Raw genomic sequence first — 27587 nt, 5'->3', positions numbered from 1 at the left:
AGACAGATCTATTAGATACAGATAGATGTCTGTTATTCTATACGATAGCTTTTATGGACATTCAGGCTAGTTATTTAACCTGTATGAACCTCATACTTAAGTAATTATGAGAATTTGTTATAATGAAATCAAGTACCAAGTTCAGTGCTAACCCAAAGTAGTTGCTTAATTATGATAGATAACAATGCAGCTTGGTATAGTGGAAAAGAGCATAGGCTTTGGGAATTGACTTAAGTTGTAATCATGGCTCAGCTGTTTTCTAGCTGTCAGCAAGTCATTTAATTGCTCCAAAACTGCCTAGCAAAGTTGCTGTAAGGATTAGAAGTGGTTGGTGTAAGGGGTCCAGCTACATAATAAATATCCAGTAAATAGTAGCTGTTGCTATATTAAGTGGTTCTGATTTCTAAGGTTATCTTGATAAATATTGTTATCACAGTTTTAAATCTTTACATGTCTTTCAAGTCTGATTGCAAATTGAAGGTTCCAAGTGACATTTTTTATTTTAACAGCTGCTTGGTCTAGTGTGGATAGGGGAATGAATACCTCTGAACAGAATTCTGCTTCTTTTGCATCTCTCACACTTAACTCTGCTGTTTCTGGTATGTGAAAACAGTCTTTTGTTCAGCTAACAAAAACATTTGTTTAATTTTAGTATTTGTTATTTGAAAAACTAATCAACATCAAGTACTGATATCAATATAAATAGCAGCTATTATAAAATGGCAAAGGCCTTTACAACTGGGAGAGAAGACCTAAATTCTTGTGTGCAAATGGCTTAATTCCCATCTCTAGGGGTGTAAGGATTCTGTGGCCTGAGATCACTGACACTGTGTTGGCACACAAATATACATGCAAGGCCTTCCCTTCAGGTTCATAGTCTTTAATGTAGTCCTACCATACTTTTAGTTACAATTTGACATTTTACTTCTGTTCACTGTTACTCATCATGAGTTTAGAACTAACCCTTTCAGCTTATGGATTCCCACATAATAACTTAAGTATTTATTTTATTTTATTTTATTTTTTTTTTTTGAGACAGAGTTTCACTCTTGTTACCCAGGCTGGAGTGCAATGGCACGATCTCGGCTCACCGCAACCTCCGCCTCCTGGGTTCAGGCAATTCTCCTGCCTCAGCCTCCTGAGTAGCTGGGATTACAGGCATGCGCCACCATGCCCAGCTAATTTTTTTTTGTATTTTTAGTAGAGACGGGGTTTCACCATGTTGACCAGGATGGTCTCGATCTCTTGACCTCGTGATCCATCTGCCTCGGCCTCCCAAAGTGCTGGGATTACAGGCTTGAGCCACAGCGCCCGGCCAACTTAAGTATTTATTGATTTATAAAATACATGATTACTAATAAACTACTGTCAATTTTGCATTACTTAAATGGATGTATGTTTTATTAATCATATAGAAACTATATATATTTAACAAATATTACACAAATGTGGGAGGCCAGGTGTAGTGGCTCACGTCTATAATCCCAGCATGTAGGGAGGCTGAGGTGGGAGAATCACTTTGAGATTAGGAGTTCGAGACAAGCCTGGTCAACTACTTCACTACATAAAGTTAAAAAAGAAATTAGCCAGTCATGGTGGTATTTGCCTGTGGTCCCAGCTACTCAAGAGGCTGTAGCGGGAGGATTTCTCTAATCCAGGAGGCTGAAGCTGCAATGAGCCATGATAGCACCACTGCACTCCAGACTGGGTGACAGAGTAAGACTCTGTCTCAAAGTGTGTGTGTGTGTGTGTGTGTGTGTGTGTGTGTGTGTGTGTGTAAAATATGGGAGACATTGTTTAGTTTGCAGTGCTGGGTTCACACTGGAATTCATGGACCCAGATTACTAATTTTATAGTTTCACAGTGTCTGGAATCACTAAGCTAGAAAGAGGGTCAGCGAACATTTTATATAAAGGGACAGATAGTAGACGTTTTAGGGATTGTAGGCCATGCAGCCTCTGTTGCAGTTACTCAACTCTGCTGTTATAACAGGAATGCAGCCTGAGACAGTAAGCAAATGGCTGTGTCTGGTTCCAAAATACTATTCTTTTGATTTTTTTTTTTTTTTTTGGAGACAGAGTCTTGCTCTGTCGCCAGGCTGAAGTGCAGTGACTCGATCTAGGCTCACTGCAACCTCTGCCTCCTGGTGTACAAGCAATTCTCTTGCCTCAGCCTTCCAGGTAGCTGGGACTACAGGTGCACCACAATGTACAGCTAGTTTTTTGTATTTTTAGTAGAGATGGGCCTTCAACATGTTTGCCAGAGTGGTCTCAATCTCTTGACCTTGTGATCCACCTGCCTCGGCCTCCCAAAGTGCTGGGATTACAGGCATGAACCACTGTGCCTGGCCTGATATTTTTTAACCATTTAAAAATATGAAAATGATTCTTGGCTCATGAGCCATATAAAAACCAGACAGTTGGGGATTTGGTCTACGAGTCATAGTTTTCCAAACTCTGGTCTTATAGACCACGTTTTGGTTCCAGAAGTACAAGTTCGCTGCTTCCTCATTTGGTGGCTGTACAAGACAAATGCTGTTCCCTTCTTATATTCAGAGAAAGTAGTGTGGGCTGCTAAAGGAATAGCAGCAGTGTTACAATACTGCTTCTAAGCAACTAATAATTAAATGTGAATTTTATAGAATTACTCTGTTAAAGTTTACATTAAAATATATATATTAAACATATATATAGAGAGAGTATATATCAAGCAGTTAATATGTTAGCAGAATGCTGGTAAGATCATCTGTAACCTGGGCCGGGCGCGGTGGCTCAAGCCTGTAATCCCAGCACTCTGGGAGGCCGAGGCGGGTGGATCACGAGGTCAAGAGATCGAGACCATCCTGGTCAACATGGTGAAACCCCGTCTCTACTAAAAATACAAAAAAAAAAAATTAGCTGGGCATGGTGGTGTGTGCCTGTAATCCCAGCTACTCAAGAGGCTGAGGCAGGAGAATTGCCTGAACCCAGGAGGTGGAGGTTGCGGTGAGCCGAGATCGCGCCATTGCACTCCAGCCTGGGTAACAAGAGGGAAACTCCGTCTCAAAAAAAAAAAAAAAAAAAAAAAAAAAGATCATCTGTAACCAAGAAGAAATTTATAAATTAGTAAGGACTCTCGTGGAAGGATGTGGTTGTATGTAAAACTTTTAACACAGCCGGGCATGGTGGCTCATGCCTGTAATCCCAGCACTTTGGGAGGCCGAGGCGGGTGGATCACAAGGTCAGGAGATCGAGACCATCCTGGTCAACATAGTGAAACCCCGCCTCAACTAAAAATACAAAAAATTAGCTGGGCATGGTGGCGCGTGCCTGTAATCCCAGCTACTCAGGAGGCTGAGGCAGGAGAATTGCCTGAACCCAGGAGTCGGAGGTTGCGGTGAGCGGAAATCGCGCCATTGCACTCCAGCCTGGGTAACAAGAGCGAAACTCCATCTCAAAAAAAAAAAAAAAAAACCTAAGGCCGGGCGCGGTGGCTCAAGCCTGTAATCCCAGCACTTTGGGAGGCCGAGGCGGGTGGATCACAAGGTCAAGAGATCGAGACCAACCTTGGTCAACAAGGTGAAACCCCGTCTCTACTAAAAATACAAAAAATTAGCTGGGCATGGTGGTGCATGCCTGTAATCCCAGCTACTCAGGAGGCTGAGGCAGGAGAATTGCCTGAACCTAGGAGGCGGAGGTTGCGGTGAGCCGAGATCACGCCATTGTACTCCAGCCTGGGTAACGAGAACGAAACTCCGTCTCAAAAAAAAAAAAAAAAAAAAAAAAAAAACAAACTTTTAAACCAAGCAATTATCTTTTTTTCCTAATTATTTCTTTTTATGGTGGCTCTGAATCCAAAATATATATATCAGAGTCATCCCAGGACTCCAGGACACATGTAAATTCTGATTCAGAATGGGTGTTTGTGCGTGTGCACACCTGATAACCAGTGCTTTACATTTACATCCTAAAATGAATTTACATCCGTAAAGCAAGGGGTTTTGACTTGGCATCAGTGAACTCATATGCCCCCCAAAACTTATGTAAAATTTTTTGTTAAGCTCTAGAGCTTAACAGCAGGCTACCACAGCTTCCATCAGGTTTCTAAATGACTATGTGAACCCACTCTCACCCAGCCTACTCGGCTCACCTGAGAAAAAAAAAAAAACAGGCAAAACTTACAAGATACTGTTTTCTTTAAATGCACTTGAACTTAGTCTCTAGATCTCCTGTAATTCTCTTGTCTCTTTAGCTTCTCTCTGCTTCACCTCTTTAGATAATTACCTATTTATTTAACGTTTCTTAACCAAAAGATTCTAGCTAACTCATATATTTTCTAGTTCTCTCTTTCAGGGTTTTGAAGATACATAGTCCTGAAACAGCCAGGACTAAAATGATCAATGGCAGAGATTTCTATTGTGTTTTATTTTCCATTAAAAAGAAGGAAAAAATAACTTTTTTTGACTTCTTGAAATTTGTAGGCAGAGCACAGTGGCTCATGCCTGTAATCCCAGCACTTTGGGAGACCGAGGCAGGAGGATCACTGGAGGCTAGAAGTTCAGGACCAGCCTGGGCAACACAGGGAGACGCTATCGCTACAAAAAAATTTTGAAAACTAAGCCAGGAGACCAGGCATAGCAGCTCATGCCTTTAATCCCAGCACTTTGGGAGGCTGAGGCAGGAGGATCACTTAAGCCTAGAAGTTGACAACCAGCCTGGGCAACGTGGTGAAACCCCATCTCTACAAAAAATATAAAAATTAGCTGGGCATAATGTGTACCTGTGGTTCCATCTACTTGGGAGGCTGAGGTAGGTGGATTGCTTGAGCCCAAGAGGCAGAGATTACAGTGAGCTGAGATTGTGCCACTACACTCCAGCCTGGGCAACAAAGCGAGACTCTATCTCGAAAAAAGAAAAAAAACCCAGCATGGTGAGGCAAGCCTGTGGTTCCAGCTGCCTGAGAGACTGAGGTAGGAGGATCTCTTGAGCCTATGAGGTTGAGGCTACAGTGAGCCATGATCATACCACTGCACTCCAGCCTGGATGACAGAGTGAGACCCTGTCTCAAAAAAAAAAGAAAAAAGAAATTTATAGGTAACCAGTTGACATAAAATACAGAATACAAAATCTAATGGATTGGTGCTAGGGAAAATAAATATTTCTGATCAGTGAATTAGATCAAGTGATTATCATAGGTAATCTAAAATTACCCTCAATTCTACTTTCCTTTTAACTTACTCTTTTTCTAATGTCTGAATTTTTCCTTTTAGGAGATATTTTTAAAATAAAGTCTCCATGTCAAAGTATAGAACTATTGTTATGAAACATCATTAGGAAATTCCATTTTTAATTTTATTGCATTCGTTTTTCATTTAAGGGTCTACTGCTGAGCCAGTTTCTCAGTCTACCACTTCTGATTATCAGTGGGATGTTAGCCGTAATCAACCCTATATCGATGATGAATGGTCTGGGTTAAGTATGTCCTTTTAAAAATTATCAGTTATTTTTTTCAGAATTTTCTTTCTAGCACCCTGAATTCATGCTTTATGTTTTAATTTTAATTCTGATTTCTCACCTTTAAAGGTCATAAGAATATAATTTAATACCAAATGTACTACTTGAAACCTGATTATTGAATACCTGTAAAATTAAAACTAAATTATCATAATTGAGACAATATTTAAATGTAAAGCTTTCTTCTAGTTGCTCTGTAGTATTTCTAGTTTTTAAATTTTTTGCTTTAAATAAATGTTTGTTTCTCTCCCTAGGTAGTATAATAGACTGAATTCAATATACAGGAATGGCTTTGTATTTGTGAAGTATACACACATTTTTGTGCCGGTAGAAAACCACGTTCTTAACCCAGTTGCCAGTAGAAGTTTAGTTAAAGGAAGAGTCGTTTTAAAAAAGGAAGAATATGGTTTGTATGTTCAGAAAGCTCATGCTGTTTTCATTTTTTAAAAAATGTGTGAGGTTTTTTTCCTCACAAACCCGAATCTCAAAATTTACTTTCTCTGAATTTTTATTTCACATTCTTTTTTACTGTTTACTATTTTCTGTTAGCAGGTATATGTTCCTTGTGGGGTTTTCCACCATTTTTAAGCATATCTTTTGCTTCTCCAAGTAAAGAACCCTTTGAAAATGGGGACTAGCACTCTTTTTATACATGCAGTACCTAGTGCAGGCCCTTAAAAATAGGTGCTCATAGTAATAATAATAATAACAGTAAAAGTAAACACTGGTGAAAGTAAACACTATGTACCAGACACTGGTTTTAGTCTTTTGGATTTTATTATCTCATTTACTGCTCTTAACATTTCTATGTGGTAAGTATTTGTTTTTACACTTTTCCGATGAAAAAGCTGTGACAAGGGTAAGTGTTCTAGCTTTCCCCAGGTCACACAGTCAGTTAAATGGGAGGAGGGCAGTATTCAGACCTTGCTGGTCTGGCTGCAGAGTTCATCCTCTTAACCACTATCTGGTACAGCCTTGGTGATGATAGTAATCATCAAGGTCAGGTGGCAACACAGGGGTTAAAGCACAGTTCTTACAGATTAAGGGAGATGAGGGGAGAAAGATCAGGGAGAACCATATTGTGAAATGCCATTCCTTGAATTGGTGGCTAAAGATTAGGGAGCTGGCGGTTTTCAGTACTAGCTTAGACAGTAAATATGAATTTTAGTCCTGACTCTAAAATGTCGTACTTCACATGGTTCGGCTTTGTCACTTATCTGGGAACTGTAAAATCGAGCAAATAACCTGTCATATCTATTTTCATGGGTTGTTGTGAGGTTTTAATGAGTTAATGGGTGAACATGAAAGCTCTGTAAATTACAGTCATCTCTCAGTATCCATGGGGGCTTGATTCCAGGACCCACCTCAGGTACTGAAATCCGCAGATGTTGAAGTCCCCTATGATAAAATGGCATAGTATTTGCATATAACCTACCTATGACCTCCCATATACTTTGAATTATCTCTAGATTACTTATAGTACCGAATGCAGTGTAAATAGTGTTATACTGTATTGTTTAGGGAATAATGACAAGAAAAAAAAGTCTCTACATATTCAGTACAGGCACAATTCATTCATTTTTTTCCCCCCGAACATTTTTGAATCCACAAATGGAAAACCCATGGATACGCAGGACTGACTGTGTATGAAGTATTTAAATCCAAGGTTTTACAAGGATGCGAAAGCACTATTTTTGGAAAAAAACTGTATCTGTGCTTTAGGAAGAATTACCAGCTATATGCAGAATAGAATTGAGAAGCGATTATAACGATGATAGGAGTGACTATAGGAAAATGGCGGTAAGGTATCTTGGGCTGCTGTGGGTTGAGGCAGAGGAAAATTGAATGGTCAGGTCTCTAGGCTTTCCTGCTTGGACAGAGTAGCTCCACTTTTAATTTTATTCATATTAAGATAACTTTGAATATAAAAAACATGATTGGCTGCCAAGATAAAAGATTTTTAAAACATGTATGCATAGGATTCTGTACTTAATCAAAGTAATATGTATCAGGAACACCATCTTCCTCAAGTTTGCTATGCTGTATTAGGTCCAAAGTTTCTCTTTAATATTTTCTCTGTAAATTTTATTTTCTGTGTCACCATCTTTAATGCAGCTGGTTTTTTTGGTGCTCAATGAATTTTTTTTTTTTTTTTTTTTTTGAGACGGAGTTTCGCTCTTGTTACCCAGGCTGGAGTGCAATGGCGCGATCTCGGCTCACCGCAACCTCCGCCTCCTGGGTTCAGGCAATTCTCCTGCCTCAGCCTCCTGAGTAGCTGGGATTACAGGCACACGCCACCATGCCCAGGTAATTTTTTGTATTTTTAGTAGAGACGGGTTTTCACCATGTTGGCCAGGATGGTCTCGATCTCTCGACCTCGTGATCCACCCGCCTTGGCCTCCCAAAGTGCTGGGATTACAAGCTTGAGCCACCGCGCCCGGCCCAGTGCTCAATGAATTTAATTATTACTTCTGAATTTCTAAAATGAATGATTTAGTATTTGAGATTACTAATCCACAAAGCATATTACATTAGATTTACATTTATGTTATACTATAATTAGTACATTGACCCTCCGGTTTGAAGACATATGTTAATCTATTACTGTCTTGACCACAAAAGAACAGCATCATTGTAACCCATGTAAAAAGTCAGATGTTGAATAAAACTTTTTCTTGGCATACAGGAGTGAATGAATTAGCTGTAGCCTAACAGAGTGGTTGAGAGTATGAGCTTTCAGGACAGACTACCTGGGTTTCAGTCTTAACTTCCGTGCCATTGCCCTTATGCTGGTTACATGATTATTCTATGCCTCAATTTTCTCATCTGTAAAAATAGTAATCCCTCCCCAACAGTACGGATGAGAAGATTAAATGAGTTAATACATGTAAAGCACTTAGAACACTGCCTCACATATAGTAAATATCTAGTAAATGCTGCTGTTAGTATCCTTCTAGTGGCAAAATTAGTCTACCCAATGTGGTTAACTAATATTGTCTGTTAAAACACTAGAGAATGTCTTTCTAACATAATTGTTTTCTTTTGTTAAAAAGTTATTAAAGTTGACATTGAATTAAGTTCTGACAAGAAACAGCTGACAACCAAATAAAAGACCAGCAATGATGGCCGGGCGCGGTGGCTCAAGCCTGTAATCCCAGCACTTCGGGAGGCCGAGGCGGGTGGATCACGAGGTCGAGAGATCGAGACCATCCTGGTCAACATGGTGAAACCCCGTCTCTACTAAAAATACAAAAAACTAGCTGGGCGTGGTGGCGCGTGCCTGTAATCCCAGCTACTTAGGAGGCTGAGGCGGGAGAATTGCCTGAGCCCAGGAGGCGGAGGTTTTGGTGAGCCGAGATCGCGCCATCGCACTCCAGCCTGGGTAACAAGAGCGAAACTTCGTCTCAAAATAAATAAATAAATAAATAAAGACCAGCAATGAGATGCTTAAACCTAAAACATTATTCCACAAGCAAATTAAATGGAGAGACAAATTCCTTACCCTTTTATAAAGAAAATCAGTATAGCTCTTTAAAAGGACATTGGCAGACTAATGGAAAACTTCAGTGATGAGAAATAATTTATACTTGGAGCAAACTATACTGTGAATCTTTTTTTTTTTTTTTGAGACGGAGTTTCACTCTTGTTACCCAGGCTGGAGTACAATGGCACGATCTCGGCTCACTGCAACTTGCGCCTCCTGGGTTCAGGCAGTTCTCCTGCCTCAGCCTCCGGAGTAGCTGGGATTACAGGCACATGCCACCATGCCCCGCTAATTTTTTTGTATTTTTAGTAGAGACAGGGTTTCACCATGTTGACCAGGATGGTCTCCATCTCTTGACCTCGTGATCCACCTGCCTTGGCCTGCCAATGTGCTGGGATTACAGGCTTGAGTCACCACGCCCAGCCTGTAAATCATTTTTAAGGGAACTATGAGAAGTTTTTTGGTGGCCAGGCACAGTGGCTCACGCCTGTAATCCTAGCACTTTGGGAGGCTAAGGCGGGTGGAGGTCAGGAGTTCTAGACCAGCTTGATCAACATGGTGAAACCCTGTCTCTACTAAAAATTCAAAAATTAGCCAGGTGTAGTGGTGTGTGCCTGTAATCCCAGCTTCTCAGGAGGCTGAGGCAGGAGAATTGCTTGAACCCGGGAGGTGGAGGTTGCAGTGAGCCAAGATCACACCACTGCACTCCAGCCTGGGCAACAGAGCTAGACTTGTCTCAAAAAAGATTTTTGGTATATTAGGCCTATGAATCTTAAGAATTAGTTCCTCAGGCTGGTGCCATGGCTCACACTTGTAATCTCAGCACTTTGGGAAGCCAAGGTGCAAGGATGTCTTGAGCCCACACTTTCAAGACCGGCCTAGGCAACATAGTGAGACCCCCATCTCTTACAAAAAAAAAAAAAAAAAAGAAAGAAAAAGAAAAAGCTAGCTTGGCCTGGTACCCATGCCTGTAGTCCCAGCTACTCAGGAGGCTAAAGTGAAGAATCACTTGAACCTGAAAAGTCGAGGCTACAGTGCTCTGTGATCTTGCCACTGCCCTCCAGCCTGGGCAATAGAGCAAGACCCTGTCAAAAATAAATAATAATAATAATAAGCATTTTACTCGATTTTTTATCCACCTACCATCACGTGTATTAAGAAAATGGGTGATATGTTGGTATACTGCCCATTCAATTGACTAAATCTTCTTCTACTTGATAGTTTTGTTTTCTGGCAAGAAGTCTTAGAGACATGGCTTATGGACAGCAGTTTTCTAAATATGGGTGTGTTTCTTATCTGTGAGATTTAAGCAAAGCCAATGATAGCTTGGCATATGAACCTACTAGAAGTATTATTAATGAATTCTTGGTATAAGATGGGTAGTTGGTTCCAGGCATCTACTAGATTGAAGTATAGCTTACATATGAAGTATATCTTACTGAGAGGTTCATCAGAATTGTGAAAAATAAATTTTTAGCTATACATGCCTTATAGTTTTAATATCAGTGATAATAAAAACAATAGCTACCACTTATTGAGCACTGACTGCATTGCCATGAATTGCTTTACATGTATTTCATATAATCCTCTCAGCAATTCTATGAAGTTGATAATAGAGCCCATTAAGAAACTATGACCGGGCGCGGTGGCTCAAGCCTGTAATCCCAGCACTTTGGGAGGCCGAGGCGGGTGGATCACGAGGTCAAGAGATCGAGACCATCCTGGTCAACATAGCGAAACCCCGTCTCTACTAAAAATACAAAAAATTAGCTGGGCCTGGTTGTGCGTGCCTGTAACCCCAGCTACTCAGGAGGCTGAGACAGGAGAATTGCCTGAACCCAGGAGGCGGAGGTTGCGGTGAGCCGAGATCGCGCCATTGCACTCCAGCCTGGGTAACGAGCAAAACTCCGGCTCAAAAAAAAAAAAAAAAGAAAGAAACTTGACCAGGCTGGGCGAGGTGGCTCAGGCCTGTAATCTCAGCACTTTGGGAGGTCAAGGTGGGCAGATCACAAGGTCAAGAGATCGAGACCATCTTGGCCAACATGGTGAAACCCCCGCTCTACTGAAAAATAGACTGGGCGTGGTGGCGCACACCTGTAGTCCCAGCTACTCAGGAGGCTGAGGCAGAAGAATTGCTTGAACCCGGGAGGTGGAGGTTGCAGTGAGCTGAGATGGCGCCACTGCACTCCAACCTGGCAGTAGAGTGAGATTTCATCTCAAAAAAGAAAACAAAAAACAAGAAACTTGACCAAAATCACCTTGTTATTAAGTGGTAGAACAATATTCAAATGTGTATTTGTTTGACCTGAAGGCCTGTGCTCTTCGCCTCTGTGTTACTATGTAATACTGATTCCAGATACCTGCTCTTTGTGGTGAATTTAGAAATACAGCAAGGAACTTCCTTTTTTGTAACACATTTCACACTTGTAATCACCTGTTCCATGTTTTTCCTCCAATAGACTATAAATTCTTATGTTGTCCCTACCTGTCCTCTGCTAGCTTACTCTCTTTTGTTTCCAGAGCCCCCATGGCAGAATCTATTACTCTGTATTTAATTGTTTGTTATACTTACCTATCTTCACCCCTGGATAGACAGACTATGAGCTGCACTTGCGGGGGGATTCTGTTTTACTTATTTTTGTATCTCTAGTACCTACCTAGCTCAAGTTCTAGCATATAGTAAGTGCTTAATAAAGGATTGGATAGACGTAATTCCACTATTAAAATATATTTATTATTCCAACCTGTATGATGATACCTCATCTCTACAAAAAAATGCAAAAATTAGGCATGGTGGCACATGCCTATGGTCCCAGATCCTTGGGAGCTTGAGGCAGAAGTATCACTTGAGTCCCAGGAGGTTAAGGCTGCAGTGAACTATGATTATACCACTGCATTCCATCCTGGGTGACAGAATAAGACTCTCTCTCTTAAATTTTATATATATATATACACACACACACACACACACACACACACACACACACACACATATATATGTAATTTAATAAGAGACAAAAGAAAATAAAACATTTTTTATATATAATGTTTTACTTATATATATAATGTTTTATTTTGTCTCTTCCTCATATAAATTTGAGATCATACTGTGTGGATAATTTTGTCTATGATTTTTTTTCTGTGAGCATTTTCCCAGATTGTTATATATTCTTCCAAAATACAGGTTTTAAAACCTTCATAAAAATATATTATACCTTCCTGTTAAGCAAAAACAATAAGAGAGTTCACCTGGAAAAATATTAGCAAAAAGTAAATTAAAATAATGCAAAAAGATTTGTCCTTCTAGATACAGAAAAATGTTTTACAGAGTTATGTGTAGCACTATCCCAGGAATAGATCAGTGGAATAGAATAGAAATTCCAGAAACAGACTGAAGTGCATGTAAAAGAAAGAATTGAATAAAGCTGGGTGTAGTGGCTCACGCCTATAATCCCAGCACTTTGGGAGGCCAAGGCAGGTGGATCACAAAGTCAAGAGTTGAGGACCAGCCTGGCCAACATGGTGAAACCTTGTCTCTACTAAGAATACAAAAATTACCTGGGCGTGGTGGCATGTGCCTATAATCTCAGCTACTTGGGAGGCTGAGGCAGGAGAATAGCTTGAACTCGGGAGGCGGAGGTTACAGTGAGCCAAGATGTGCACCACTGCACTCCAGCCTGGGGGGCAGAGCAAGACTCCATCTTGGCGGCCCTGGAAGGGGGAAAAATTGAGTATTTGATAAGAGTAGCATTAGGTATTAGTGGGAAATGATTGGATTTTTCAGTTAAGCAGTGTTGGGAGAACTTGTTAACCATTTGGAAATAAAGCCTAACCTTTGTCATCTTAAACCATTGTAAATTAAACCTGACTATAAGTAGATTTACAGGAATATATATAGGATGTGCAGGGAAAGAAGTGAATAATTAATTTTGAGAGCTACTTATTTAACCTGGGTAGAGACAAAGACTGTTTTTTCCTTTTAGAATAAGTCAGTGAGAGCTTCCTAAAAGAGTTAAAAATTCAGTGCCTCCCGGAGGTTGCAGTGAGCCGAGATTGTGCCACTGCACTCCAGCCTAGCGCTTGAATGAGACTCTGTCTCAAATCATCATCATCATCATCATCATCATCATCATCATCATCATCATCATCCAGTGCCTCCTATAGTAAGAGAAAGGGATCTAGAAGTCTAGAATAAAATTTATTTTTGAGAATAAATGATGATTGAAGCCCTGAAAGTTATTCAAATGCTTTTGAAATGATTGGATAAAAGGCACATTGAATGATCTGAAAAATATAGGAAGGTACAGGTTAAGTATTAAAAGAGGGGGAGAAAAATAAGAGATTGAATATTGTCATGACTTGGTGAATCTGAAGAACCTAATTTTGAAAAGCATTTAAGGATAGGAGAGGTGTAGTATAAAATGGCAAGTAGGGAGTATAATTTTGGTACTGCTGTTAAGAATTAATTCTGAGCCGGGCGCGGTGGCTCAAGCCTGTAATCCCAGCACTTTGGGAGGCCGAGGCGGGTGGATCACGAGGTCAAGAGATCGAGACCATCCTGGTCAACATGGTGAAACCCCGTCTCTACTAAAAAAAATACAAAAAAATGGCTGGGCATGGTGGCGCGTGCCTGTAATCCCAGCTACTCAGGAGGCTGGGGCAGGAGAATTGCCTGAACCCAGGAGGCAGAGGTTGCGGTGAGCCGAGATCGTGCCATTGCACTCCAGCCTGGGTAACAAGAGCGAAACTCCGTCTCAAAAAAAAAAAAAAAAAAAAAAAAAAGAATTAATTCTGTACCCTAGAAAATAATTACAAAAATATTGTAATAATCAGAGGAGAAAACAAGCAGGTCCTAGAACAAGTTAAAAATGGATAAAGAAATTTAGAAAACTGATAACAAAGGAAGCAGAAAGAGTGAAATCAAATGGCTAAGAAATTTTCTGGAACTTCTTAGAAATTCCACTTACCAATATGTATGCCTAGCAGAAGTTGAATAAAGATTGTTACCTTCATGTTGTTTTTTTTTCTGGCTCGTACAGAACAATAGCTTAAAATTACAGCTTAGTTAAACGTAAGGAATTTTTAGTTTTTGCCTTTTACTTGATGGCAAAAATGACAAGACGCCTAATTCACACTGTTGAATTTTAGATGGTCTGTCTTCTGCTGATCCCAACTCTGATTGGAATGCACCAGCAGAAGAGTGGGGCAATTGGGTAGATGAAGAAAGAGCTTCACTTCTAAAGTCCCAGGAACCAATTCCTGAGGATCAAAAGGTGAGTATGAGAGATTGCTGGGTGTTTATTTGTTAATGGAAGAGACAGGCTGGGCATGGTGGCTCAACGCCTATAATGCCACCACTTTGGAAGGCTGCAGCAGGAGGATTGCTTGAACCCAGGAGTTCAAGGCCAGCCTTGGCAACATAGTGAGACCCCCATCTCTACTTATAAATTAAAGCAACTGAAGGAGAATTCTGGGTCACAGAGGCTGACACAATTGAGAGGGTCGGAGAGACAATAATCAACAGCATCAGAAACAGCAAACCAATTAGTAACAGCAGGACTGAAAAATATTATTGAATTTGCTTTCCAGTAATTTAGAACAGTTTCATTAAAATTTCTGGAATAGAAATTGCATTGCAGTAAATTGAGTGAATGAGGAATACAAGTGCTAATAACAGGCCAGGTACGGTGGCTGAAGCCTGTAATCCCAGCACTTTGGGAGGCCGAGGTGGATAGATCACCTGAGTTCAGGAATTCAAGATCAGCTTGGCCAACATGGTGAAACCTCGTCTCTACTAAAAATACTGGCTCACGCCTGTAATTCAAGCTCTTTGGAAGTCAAGGCAGGTGAATCACCTGAGGTCAGAAGTTCAAGACCAGCCTGACCAACATGGTGAAACTCCGTCTATATTTTAACAAAAAATAAAAATTAAAAAATTAAAAAAAGATTAGCTGGGTGTGGTGGTGCATGCCTATAATCTCAGCTACTGGGGAGGCTGAGGCAGGAAAATTGCTTGAACCTGGGAGATGGAGGTTGCAGTGAGCTGAGACTACACCACTGCACTCCAGCCTGGGCAGCAGAGCAAGACTCTCAAAAAAAAAAGTGCTAGTAAGTTTGGATAGGAATGCAAGAGAGATAGTGGATAATAGCAATACGTGATATCAGCAATGGTTTTGCTGAAGTTATGGGGGTTGTATTTTATTGATAGGGGAGATTTTGGTGTAGGCTCAGCAGTCTTCCTTCCTTCCCTCCCTCCCTCCCTCCCTTCTTTCCAACACATGGTATGAGGAATGGTTTTGCTGGGCTTGTGGGGGTTGTATTTAATTTTTATTATTTATTTATTTATTTATTTTTAAAGACTGGGTTTCACCATGTTGGTCAGGCTGGTCTTGAACTCCCGACCTCAGGTGATCCACCCGCCTTGGCCTCCAAAGTGCTTGGATTACAGGCGTGAGCCACCACACCTGGCCTAGGGGTTGTATTTTTTTTTTTTTTTTTTTTTTTTTGAGACGGAGTTTCGCTCTTGTTACCCAGGCTGGAGTGCAATGGCGCGATCTCGGCTCACCGCAACCTCCGCCTCCTGGGCTCAGGCAATTCTCCTGCCTCAGCCTCCTAAGTAGCTGGGATTACAGGCATGCACCACCATGCCCAGCTAGTTTTTTCGTATTTTTAGTAGAGACGGGGTTTCACCATGTTGACCAGGATGGTCTCGATCTTTCGACCTCATGATCCACCCGCCTCGGCCTCCCAAAGTGCTGAGATTACAGGCGGGAGTCACTGCACCAGCCTGTTTTTTTTTTTTTTAAATGGAGTTTCGCTCTGTCTCCCAGGCTGAAGTATGGTGGCACGATCTTGGCTCACTGCAACTTCCACCTCCCAGGTTCAAGCGATTCTTCTTCCTCAGCCTCTCAAGTAGCTGGGATTACAGACATGCATCACCGTGCCCAGCTAATTTTTGTATTTTTAATAGAGATGGAGTTTTGCCATGTTGGACAGGCTAGTCTCAAACTCCTGACCTCAAGTGATCCATCCAGCCTGTGAACAATGTAATTTAACTTTCTGTGGAAAGGTGCTTTTTGTTTACTCTCACAAATGACAACCTAGATTCCTAGACTATCTTCAGAGGAAGAGATGATCTAAGTAACTGCTGTTTCTCTACTCAGCACTGTAGTTATTATGATGATTTTGGTAGTCTCTCAAACTACCAAATAGCTTACAGAAATTCCAATGAGCCGGGCGCGGTGGCTCAAGCCTGTAATCCCAGCACTTTGGGAGGCCGAGGCGGGTGGATCACGAGGTCGAAAGATCGAGACCATCCTGGTCAACATGGTGAAACCCCGTCTCTACTAAAAATACAAAAAAACTAGCTGGACGTGGTGGTGCATGCCTGTAATCCCAGCTACTCAGGAGGCTGAGGCAGGAGAATTGCCTGAGCCCAGGAGGCGGAGGTTGCGGTGAGCCGAGATCGCGCCATTGCACTCCAGCCTGGGTAACAAGAGCGAAACTCCGTCTCAAAAAAAAAAAAAAAAAAAATTCCAATGAGATGGAAAAAACAAAACAAAATCTGGCACAAAGTTAGCTAAGAGATTTTCAGTCTAGGCTAGCTGGCTTCCAGTTGTGGAGAAATGTCCATAAACTGTGTCAAGGTCTTGTAATGATTAAAATCCCATATGAGTAGATACATCTCATGAATGATACTCAGGTCACAAGGACCTTCTGCAGTCAGCTTATCACTTCATTATAAGCCAGTCACACAAGAAATGTAGTTCCCCATGGCAAAACAGTATTTTCATTAATGGGAAGATGCTGAAATCAACGCCACATCTTGTTTTTTTTTTTGAGACGGAGTTTCGCTCTTGTTACCCAGGCTGGAGAGCAATGGCGCGATCTCGGCTCACCGCAACCTCCACCTCCTGGGTTCAGGCAATTCTCCTGCCTCAGCCTCCTGAGTAGCTGGGATTACAGGCACGTGCCACCATGCCCAGGTAATTTTTTGTATTTTTAGTAGAGACGGGGTTTCACCGTATTGACCAGGATGGTCTCGATCTCTTGACCTCATGATCCACCCGCCTCAGCCTCCCAAAGTGCTGGGATTACAGGATTGAGCCACCGCGCCCGGCATCTCCACATCTTTTAACTCCCATGAAAGAGTTGAGATTTTGATAAATGTATATTAAATCTTTAAATAAAAAGGACATTACTGATAAATTTCAAATTCCCTTATACTGCTTCCCAGTCCCATATTCATACTGCTTTCCTAGTAGTAACCAAAATTGTGAACAGCTTCTTTGTCTATCCAATCAATTTTTCTATAAATTTATTTGTATCCACATGTAAAAGTTACATAAATGACATATTCTATCTTTCTATAACTTGCTCATTCAGCATGTTTTTGAGATTCTATTTGTAATGCTAATAGTGTAGTTTTCGTTCATTTTTAACTTCTAATATGCCATTGTATAAACATATGACATCTTTCCATTCCCCAACTGAAAAACATTTTGATGACAGCTCACTTTGCTTAGAAATGTACAAGATACAATAACAAAAACAGACTAAAAAGAAATGTAAAAGATAATCTCTGGGCCGGGCGCGGTGGCTCAAGCCTGTAATCCCAGCACTTTGGGAGGCCGAGGCGGGTGGATCACGAGGTCGAGAGATCGAGACCATCCTGGTCAACATGGTGAAACCCCGTCTCTACTAAAAATATAAAAAAACTTAGCTGGGCGTGGTGGTACATGCCTGTAATCCCAGCTACTCAGGAGGCTGAGGCAGGAGAATTGCCTGAGCCCAGGAGGCGGAGGTTGCGGTGAGCCGAGATCGCGCCATTGCACTCCAGCCTGGGTAACAAGAGCGAAACTCCATCTCAAAAAAAAAAAAAAAAAAGATAATTTCTGAATATATTTAGAAAAAGAATTCCTATGATGCATGATAAAGTCTTTAAACTCCTTTCATGGGTTTTATGTGTTAAATGTCCAAAAAACATCTGAATGATTACTATGTAGTAAGGTGTTACGTATTAAGATATTGTATTAAGAAGCCTTTTTGTAGGTCCAGTCTAAAACCCTTTTTTTTTTTTTTTTTTGAGACGGAGTTTCGCTCTTGTTACCCAGGCTGGAGTGCAATGGCGCGATCTTGGCTCACCGCAACCTCCGCCTCCTGGGTTCAAGCCATTCTCCTGCCTCAGCCTCCCTAGTAGCTGGGACTACAGGCGTGCGCCACCATGCCCAGCTAATTTTTGTATTTTTAGTAGAGACGGGGTTTCACCTTGCTGACCAAGATGGTCTCCATCTCTTGACCTCGTGATCCACCCGCCTCGGCCTCCCAAAGTGCTGGGATTACAGGCGTGAGCCACTGCGCCCGGCCAATTTTTCGTATTTTTAATAGAGACGGGATTTCACCATGTTGACCAGGATGGTCTCGATCTCTTGACCTCATGATCCACCCGTCTCGGCCTCCCAAAGTGCTGGGATTACAGGCGTGAACCACCACGCCCGGCCCCTAAAACCCTTTTTTCTGCTGTTGACTTTCATATTGCCTGTCAGCTGTCCCCTCTGCATTTATTTGCCCCTCCTGCTACCATTAGTACTATATCCTGTTTTAAAGACCAATTCTGGCTGGACGCAGCGACTCATGCCTGTAATCTCAGCACTTTGGGAGGCTGAGGCTGGGCAGATCATCTGAGATTAGGGGTTCCAGACCAGCCTGACCAACATGGTGAAACCCCATCTCTACTAAAAAATACAAAAAAAAAAATCCACTGGGCATGGTGGTACATGCCTCCCAGCTACTCAGGAGGCTAAAGCAGGAAGATCACTGGAACCAGGGAGGTAGAGGTTGCAGTGAGCTAAGATTGTGTCATTACACTCCAACCTGGTCAACAAGAATGCAACTCTCTCACAAAAAAAAAAAAAAAAAAAAAAAAAAAAAACACACAAACTACAGTGCTCACTTTGGCAGCACATACACTAAACTTGAGACCATGCACAGTGGCTCACACCCATAATCCCGGCACTTTGGGAGGCTGAGGTGGGCGGATCACCCAGGGTTGGGAGTTTGAAACCAGCCTGGCCAAAATGACGAAACCGCATCCCTACCTAAAATACAAAAAGAAATGAGCTGAGCATGGTGGCACGTGCCTGTAATCCCAACCTCAGGAGGCTGAGGCTCAAGACTTGCTTGAACCCAAGAGGCAGAGGTTGCAGTGAGCCACTTCACTCTAGCCTGAACAGCAGAGTGAGACTACCTAAAAAAAAAAAAGTGGCCAGGTGCAGTGGCTCACATCTGTAATCCCAGCACCATAGGCTGAGGTGGGAGGATCACCTAAGTTTGGGAATTCAAGACCAGCCTGGCCAACATGAAGAAACTCCATCTCTACTAAAAATGCAAAATTAACCGGGCGTGGTGGTGCATGCTTGTAGTCCTAGCTACTCGGGAGGCTGAGGCTAGAGAATTGCTTAAACCTGGGAGGCAAAGGTTGTGATGAGCCAAGATTTCACCATTGCACTCTAGCCTGGGCAACAAGAGCAAAACTCCATCTCAAAAAAAAAAAAAAAAAAAAAATAGACAAGATACAGAGAATCTTGTATGGCCTCTGCATCATTATGAATACTAACATAACAGTGTTAACTTGATAGGTATTTTTTTGTCCTGCAGAATGCTATTTTCAATGATGTTTCTTTTCAAATTCATTTTTTTAAGTTAAGCCTTTTATTTTGAGATAATTCTAGATTTAAATGCAGTTAGAAGAAATAATACAGGCCAGGCACAGTGGCTCATGCTTGTTATCACAGCACTTCCAGAGCCCAAGATAGGAAGATCACCTGAGCCCAGGTGATTGAGACTAGCCTGTACAACATAGTAAGCCCCTATCTTGAATATTTCTTTTTTAAGAGAAAAAAAAAAAATCAGCCTGTAGTCCCAGCTCCTCAGGTGGCTAAGGCAAGAGGATCAGGAGGTCAAGGCTGCAGTGAGCCTTGATAGCACCACTGCTCTCCAGCGTGGGCAACAGAGCAAGACCCTGTCTCAAACAGGAATAAAACAGAGTGATCCTCTGTACTCCTTTTACACAGTTTTCCCCAGTGTGGTAGCATGTTAATAAACTATTAGTGTGGGCCAGGCGTGGTGGCTCAAGCCTGTAATCCCAGCACTTTGGGAAGCCGAGGTGGGTGGATCACAAGGTGAAGAGATCGAGACCATCCTGGTCAACATAGTGAAACCCTGCCTCTACTGAAAATACAAAACATTAGCTGGGCATGGTGGTGCGTGCCTGTAATCCCAGCTACTCAGGAGGCTGAGGCAGGAGAATTGCCTGAACCCAGGAGGTGGAGGTTGTGGTGAGCCGAGATCGCGCCATTGCACTCCACCCTGGGTAACAAAAGTGAAACTCTGTCTCAAAAAAAAAAAAAAACTATTAGTGTTGCTGGGCGCAGTGGCTCATGCCTGTAATCCCAGCACTTTGGGAGGCTGAGCAGGTAGATCACAAGGTCAGGAGTTCAAGACCAGCCTGACCAAGATGGTGAAGCCTCTTCTCTACTAAAAATACAAAAAAATTAGCTGAGCTTGGTGGCAGACACCTGTAATCCCAGCTACTTGGAAGACTGAGGCAAAGAATCAGTTGAACCCTGGAGGCGGAAGTTGCAGTGAGCCGAGACCGTGCCACTGCACTCTGGCTTGGATGACAGTGCAAGACTTCATCTAAAAAAAAAAAACTAGGCCGGGCACGGTGGCTCACGCCTGTAATCCCAGCACTTTGGGAGGCCGAGGCGGGTGGATCACGAGGTCAAGAGATCGAGACCATCCTGGTCAACATGGTGAAACCCTGTCTCTACTAAAAATACAGAAAACTAGCTGGGCGTGGTGGCGCGTGCCTGTAATCCCAGCTACTTAGGAGGCTGAGGCAGGAGAATTGCCTGAGCCCAGGAGGCGGAGGTTGCGGTGAGCTGAGATCGCGCCATTGCACTCCAGCCTGGGTAACAAGAGCGAAACTCCGTCTAAAAAAAAAAAAAAAAAAAAAAAACTGTAGTACTATACAGTAGCACAGTAGCCATCCCCACCCCCAACCCCCACCCCCACTTATACACAGGGGGATACAATGCAAGACTCCCACTAGATGGCTGAAACCACAGTTAGTATCAAACCCTACATATACTATGCTTTTTCCTATACATATCTCTTATAAAATTTAATTTGTAAGTTAGTCATAGGAAAAGGTTAACAGTAATTATAAAATAGAGCAGTTATAAAATGTACTGTAATAAAAGTTATATGAATGTGATCTCTCACTTTCTCTAATATCAGACTGAGGTTGACCGCAGGTAACTGAAACTGCAGAAGGCAAACTGTGAATAAGGGGGGACTACTTATCACAACTGGCCTGTTGACATTGATGCAATCAAGATACAGAACATGTATCATTTCAAGAATGTTTTATTAATGGAATTATAAAATATATACACGTACACATAATAACCTTTTGGTATGGCTGTTTGAGATGGAATCTTGCTCTGTCACCCAGGCTGGAGTACAGCGGCATTATCTCAGCTGACTGCAACCTCCGCCTCCCAGGTTCAAGCAATTCTTCCTTCTCAGCCTCCTGAGTAGCTGGGGTTACAGGCGCATGCTGCCATGCTCGTCTAATTTTTGTATTTTTAGTACAGCAGGGGTTTCACCATATTAGTCAGGCTGGTCTCAAACTCCTGACATCAGGGGATCTACCCGCCTTGGCATCCCAAAGTGCTGGGATTACAGGCTTCAGCCACTGCACCTGGCCTTGCTATTTTTTTTTTTTTCCATTCAAAGTAATTCTCTGGAGATTCATCCAGGTTTTTGAATGTGTTGGTAGTCTGTACCTTTTTACTGCTGAGTGATATCCCGTGATCTGGATGTACCTCAGTTTCTTTAACCGTTTACCTGTTGAAGGACATTTGGGTCCTTTCTAGTTTGGGACTATTGTGAATAAAACCACAAAATATGTAGGTTTTCAGAAGTTTCTGGCTAAACGTAGTTTTCATTACTCTAGGATAAATGCCCAAAAGTACAGTCGCTGGGTATTATGGTAGTTGCATATTTTAATATTCTAAGAAACTGTTTTTTCTGTATCCTTACCTAAATTTGCAGTAGTCACTGTTTTTTATTTTAGCAGTTCTAATAGGTGTATAGTGATAACACATTGTGGCTTTAATCTGCATTTCCCTAATAGCAAATGGAGTTAAGCTTTTTTCCATATGTTTCATTGCCATCTATGTATGTTCTTGAGTGAAATGTGTGTTCATGTCTTTTGCATGTTTTCTAAGGGGATTTTTTTTTTTTTTAAACTTGAGTGTTCCTTATATTGTATGGATACTAGTTCCGTGGATGGAACTATATGGCTTGCAAATATTTTCCCCCATTGTGTAGCCTGTCATTTCATTCTTTTAACAGTGTCAGATAAATTTGAATCCAAATTGCACTACATTTGAACTTTAGAATAAAATAGAATTACCTATTCGGTGAGTTTTTGTTTTTTTTTTTTTTTTTGAGACGGAGTTTCACTCTTGTTGCCCAGGCTGGAGTGCAATGGTGCGATCTCAGGTCACCGCAACCTCCGCCTCCTGGGTTCAGGCAATTCTCCTGCCTCAGCCTCCTGAGTAGCTGGGATTACAGGCACACGCCACCATGCCCAGCTAATTTTTAGTATTTTTAGTAGAGACGGGGTTTCACTGTGTTGACCAGGTTGGTCTCGATCTCTTGACCTCATGATCCACCCGCCTCAGCCTCCCAAAATGCTGGGATTACAGGCTTGAGCCACCACGCCCGGCCTTTTGGTGAGTTTTTAAACACCAAAGTTTGCACAGCTCTCTAATTATGTTGTAGTGAGTGATGGGTAACATAGACACACTGAATGAGGTTCCATGTATTTTGCTATTTTTTAAATATGTAGTTCTTTTTTTTTTTTTTTTTTTTTTTTTTTTGAGATGGAGTTTTGCTCCTGTTACCCAGGCTGGAGTGCAATGGCGCGATCTTGGCTCACTGCAACCTCCGCCTCCTGGGTTCAGGCAATTCCCCTGCCTCAGCCTCCTGAGTAGCTGGGATTACAGGCATGCGCCACCATGCCCGGCTAATTTTTGTATTTTTAGTAGAGACGGGGTTTCACCATGTTGACCAGGATGGTCTCGATCTCTCGACCTTGTGATCCACCCGCCTCGGCCTCCCAAAGTGCTGGGATTACAGGCGTGAGCCACCGCGCCCGGCCTAAATATGTAGTTCTTGATCAGTTTTATTATTACTAGTTTTTATTTGGATTTCAGAAATTGAAGACAACTTAATGAATGAAATTATTTCATAATAATTTTCTAAATAATGGAAACGTAACCATTTGGTTCTCTTTAATATTTTTGCTTTTAACCTAAGGTCTCAGATGATGATAAAGAAAAGGGAGAGGGAGCTCTTCCAACTGGGAAATCTAAAAAGAAAAAAAAGAAAAAGAAGAAGCAAGGTGAAGATAACTCTCATGCACAGGTAAAATAGCAAAACAACAAGCATTCATTAAGCACCTCCTGCTTAAAATGTGAAAAGATGTTGTATAAATGCTAAGAATTATATATAGAGATAAAAGACAGTATGAGACACCATGTTTATTTAAAAGTCATAGACTGTTTATCATATTTAGTATATCATATAATAAAAATGTTATTGCTCAAAAAATTCATATAAAGGTGTTGCTAAACTCAAAAATAAGTAGAATTCCAAATTTTTCATACTTTTTTTTTTTTTTTGAGTTGGAGTCTCGCTCTGTTGCCCAGGCTGGAGTGCAGTGGCGCAATCTTGGCTCACTGCAACCTTCACCTCCTGGGTTCAAGTGATTCTCCTGCCTCTGTCTACCAAGTAGCTGGGATTACAGGCATGTGCCACCTTGCCCGGCTAATTTTTGCACTTTTTTAGAGATGGGATTTTGCCATATTGACCAGGTTGATCTCGAAGTTCTGACCTCATGATCTGCCTACCTCCACCTCCCAAAGTGCTGGGATTACCGGCATGAGCCACCTTGCCTGGCTGCATTTTTTATTATATAATGGTGAAATGGGAAAAGAGATACAGTATTTTACATATACAAAAATTCCTTTTGAGTGACTGGAAGGTAACATTTAGCACAAATAGAAAAACCCTAAAAAAAAAAAAAAACAAACCCGGCCGGGCGCGGTGGCTCAAGCCTGTAATCCCAGCACTTTGGGAGGCCGAGGCGGGTGGATCACGAGGTCGAAAGATCGAGACCATCCTGGTCAACATGGTGAAACCCCGTCTCTACTAAAAATACAAAAAAACTAGCTGGGCGTGGTGGTGCATGCCTGTAATCCCAGCTACTTAGGAGGCTGAGGCAGGAGAATTGCCTGAGCCCAGGAGGCAGAGGTTGCGGTGAGCCGAGATCGCACCATTGCACTCCAGCCTCGGTAACAAGAGCGAAACTCCATCTCAAAAAAAAAAAAAAAAAAAAAAAAGAAACCCTATGTATAACAAATGGAGTCTTTTACTTGACTTTGAGTTTACCGGTTATGTCACTTAGTATCTTTCCTGACTTTTTGTTATCTACTCAACAGACATTTTGTCTTTCCATCACTCATACATTTTCTTTTCTTTCTTTTCCGTTGGTCTCGCCTATCTTGGGGGGTGAAAAACTAAATTATAGTAAAGATAAAATCAAAGATGGAATTTTAAGCTGGGCATGGTGGCTCATGCCTGTAATCCCAGCACCTTGGAAGGCTAAGGCGGGAGGATCACTTCAGTCCAGGAGTTAGATGCCAGCCTGGGCAACATGGCAAAACCCTGTCTCTACAAAAATTAGCCAGCCATGGTGGCACACCCCTGTAGCCCCAGCTACTCAGCAAGCTGAGGTGAGATGAGAGAGTCATTTGCACCCAGGAAGTAGATCTTGCAGTGAGCCAAAATCATGGCATATTCCAGCCTGGGTGACAGAGTGAGACCCTGTCTCAAAAAAAAAGATGTTTTAATTTCAAATGTATTATATTATTAGAAACATGCATAGATGTTTTTAAAGCACTACTACTGTTACATTATAACTTACTAAAATATTTGTATTCCTTACTATAAGTATGTAATTAATTAATTAAATGCAGGAGACACCTTTTGTTCTATTTGTTTATTTATTTTATTTTATTTTATTATTTTTTGAGACAGAGTCTTGCTCTGTTGCCTAGGCTGGAGTGCAGTGATGTGATCTCAGCTCACTGTGGCCTTTGTCTCCAGGGTTCAAGCAGTTCTCCTGCCTCAGCTTCCCAAGTAGCTGGGATTACAGGTATATGCCACCATGCCTGGCTAACTTTTGTATTTTTAGTAGAGGCAGGATTTTGCCATGTTAGCCAGGCTGGTGTAAGTGATCTGGCCTCAAGTGATTCCCCCACCTCGGCCTCCCAAAGTGCTGGGATTACAGGCATAAGGCACCACACCCAGGCACTTAACTGTTTTTGGAAGAAGTTTCTACATGGCTTTTTTTTTTTTTTTTTTTTTGAGACGGAGTTTCGCCCTTGTTACCCAGGCTGGAGTGCAATGGCGCGATCTCGGCTCACCGCAACCTCCGCCTCCTGGGTTCAGGCAATTCTCCTGCCTCAGCCTCCTGAGTAGCTGGGATTACAGGCACGCGCCACCATGCCAGCTAATTTTTGTATTTTTAGTAGAGACGGGGTTTCACCATGTTGACCAGGATGGTCTCGATCTCTCGACCTCGTGATCCACCCGCCTCGGCCTCCCAAAGTGCTGAGATTACAGGCTTGAGCCACCACGCCCGGCCGCTCTACATGGCTTTTTAAGGAAATATCTATCTTTTTTTTTTTATTGTGGGAAACACACACCCTCATAAATGATATGAGCTTATTATCAATACTAGCTTGCTTTTTCAGTAGTAAAAATGGATGGACATTAAGGTTGTAAAGTAACTAAGATCAATGCTAATGAACAAACTGTAGCTATAAATAGGTATGCTTTTCTTGTTAGCTGGAGCTGGCAGATGAGACATTTATCCTTTGTTAGTAATACTACCTGAGAACCATTTTAGCCAAGTTTTTCTTTAATTTCTTTGACTTACTTATTAATAATAATTTTGTGGATTGTGGATTAGTTCAGTTCCTTTTTAAAAGAAATTTTGGCTGGGCGCAGTGGCTCACGCGTAATCCCAGCACTTTGGGAGGCTGAGGTAGGAGAATTGCCTGAACCCAGGAGACGGAGGTTGCGGTGAGCCGAGATCGCGCCATTGCACTCCAGCCTGGGTAACAAGACCGAAACTCTGTCTCCAAAAAAAAAAGAAATTTTGTAGAATAGATGTATTCTGAAATGTTTAACATATTGGCAGAGGTCATCAACGTGAATATGTCTGTGATTATCCTTTTTTAAAATGTTTCCTGTGTTTTTACAAATATAATGAATATGTGTTCTAGGTTTAGAGTCAGATCTGTATTCTGTCATTCTTTTTTACCTTGTACAAGTTACATAACTGCATAGGTTGTTTTGAGAATTAAATTAGATATCCATGACGTTTTATGCTGAGTATATAGCACATATATCCTATTCATAAAAGGTTATATTGTATTTTGTTTTTTCTCTTTTTGTTTTGTTTTGTTTTGTTTTAAGACATTCCACTCTGTTGCCAGGCTGGAATGCAATGGCTCCATCAGAGCTTACTGCAGCCTTGACTTCCTGGGCTCAAGGGATCCTCCTGCCTCAGCCTCCCAGGCAACTAGGACTACAGGCAGGCACCACCACACCCAGCTAAAATTTTTTTTCTTTATTTTTTTCTTTTTTCTTTATTATTATTATTATTTTTTAAGATGGGGTTTCACCATGTTGGTCAGGCTGGTCTTGAACTCCCTACCTCAGATGATCCGCCTGCCTTTGCCTCCAAAGTGCTTGGATTATAGGCGTGAGCCACCACGCCCACCTTTTTTTCTTTTTTTGTAGAGACAGAGTTTCCCTATGCTACCCAGGCTACCCCAAACTCCTGGGCTCAAGCAGTCCTCCTGCTTTGGCTTCCAAAGTGTTGGGATTACAGATGCAAGCTACTGCGCCAGACCCAAAGTCCTTTTTAGTGTTGGTGTGTGACTGATAGGGTCTTTCACTGTTTAGTTTAACTTCGGATGGAAATAAATTGATGTCTTCTGACTTTGTAAGATTGCAAACCTACCCAAATGCCCATTGATGATAGACTAGACAGGGAAAATGTGGTACATATACACCATGGAATATTATGCAGCCGTCAAAAACGATGAGTTCGTGTCCTTTGTAGGGACATGGATGAACCTGGAAACCATCATTCTCAGCAAACTGACACAAGAGCAGAAAATCAAACACCGCATGTTCTCACTCATAGGCAGGTGTTGAACAATGAGAACACATGGACACAGGGAGGGGAGCACTACACACTGGGGTCTATTGGGGGGAAATGTGGGAGGGACGGTGGGGTGGGGAGGTGGGGAGAGAGAGCATGGGGAGAAATGCCAGATATAGGTGAAGGGGAGGAAGGCAGCAGATCACGCTACCATGTGTGTACCTATGCAACAATCTTGCATGTTCTTCACATGTACCCCAAAACCTAAAATGCAATTTAAAAAAAAATTGCAAACCTT

At 41.8% G+C, this 27587-nt stretch overlaps 1 protein-coding gene across 3 annotated transcripts in view; it reads left to right on the top strand.

Annotated features, from left to right (window-relative positions):
- MTDH (metadherin) overlaps nt 1–27587 on the top strand; it is an 86692-nt gene that overhangs the window by 43874 nt on the left and 15231 nt on the right. Inside the window, exons 7-10 of one of the 3 annotated variants that reach the window (XM_039464470.2) lie at nt 510–599; nt 5356–5454; nt 14125–14249; nt 23368–23475. In XM_039464470.2, the coding sequence (XP_039320404.1) occupies nt 510–599; nt 5356–5454; nt 14125–14249; nt 23368–23475 (422 nt within the window). The remainder of the gene's footprint in view (nt 1–509; nt 600–5355; nt 5455–14124; nt 14250–23367; nt 23476–27587) is intronic. The other 2 variants (XM_039464471.2, XM_039464472.2) reach the window with 2 other exon arrangements.

Source organism: Saimiri boliviensis, chromosome 15, assembly GCF_048565385.1.
Source record: "Saimiri boliviensis isolate mSaiBol1 chromosome 15, mSaiBol1.pri, whole genome shotgun sequence".
In the NCBI taxonomy this organism is placed as follows: domain Eukaryota; kingdom Metazoa; phylum Chordata; class Mammalia; order Primates; family Cebidae; genus Saimiri; species Saimiri boliviensis.
Note: the sequence above shows the minus strand (reverse complement) of the source record. Positions and strands in the feature narration are given on the sequence as shown.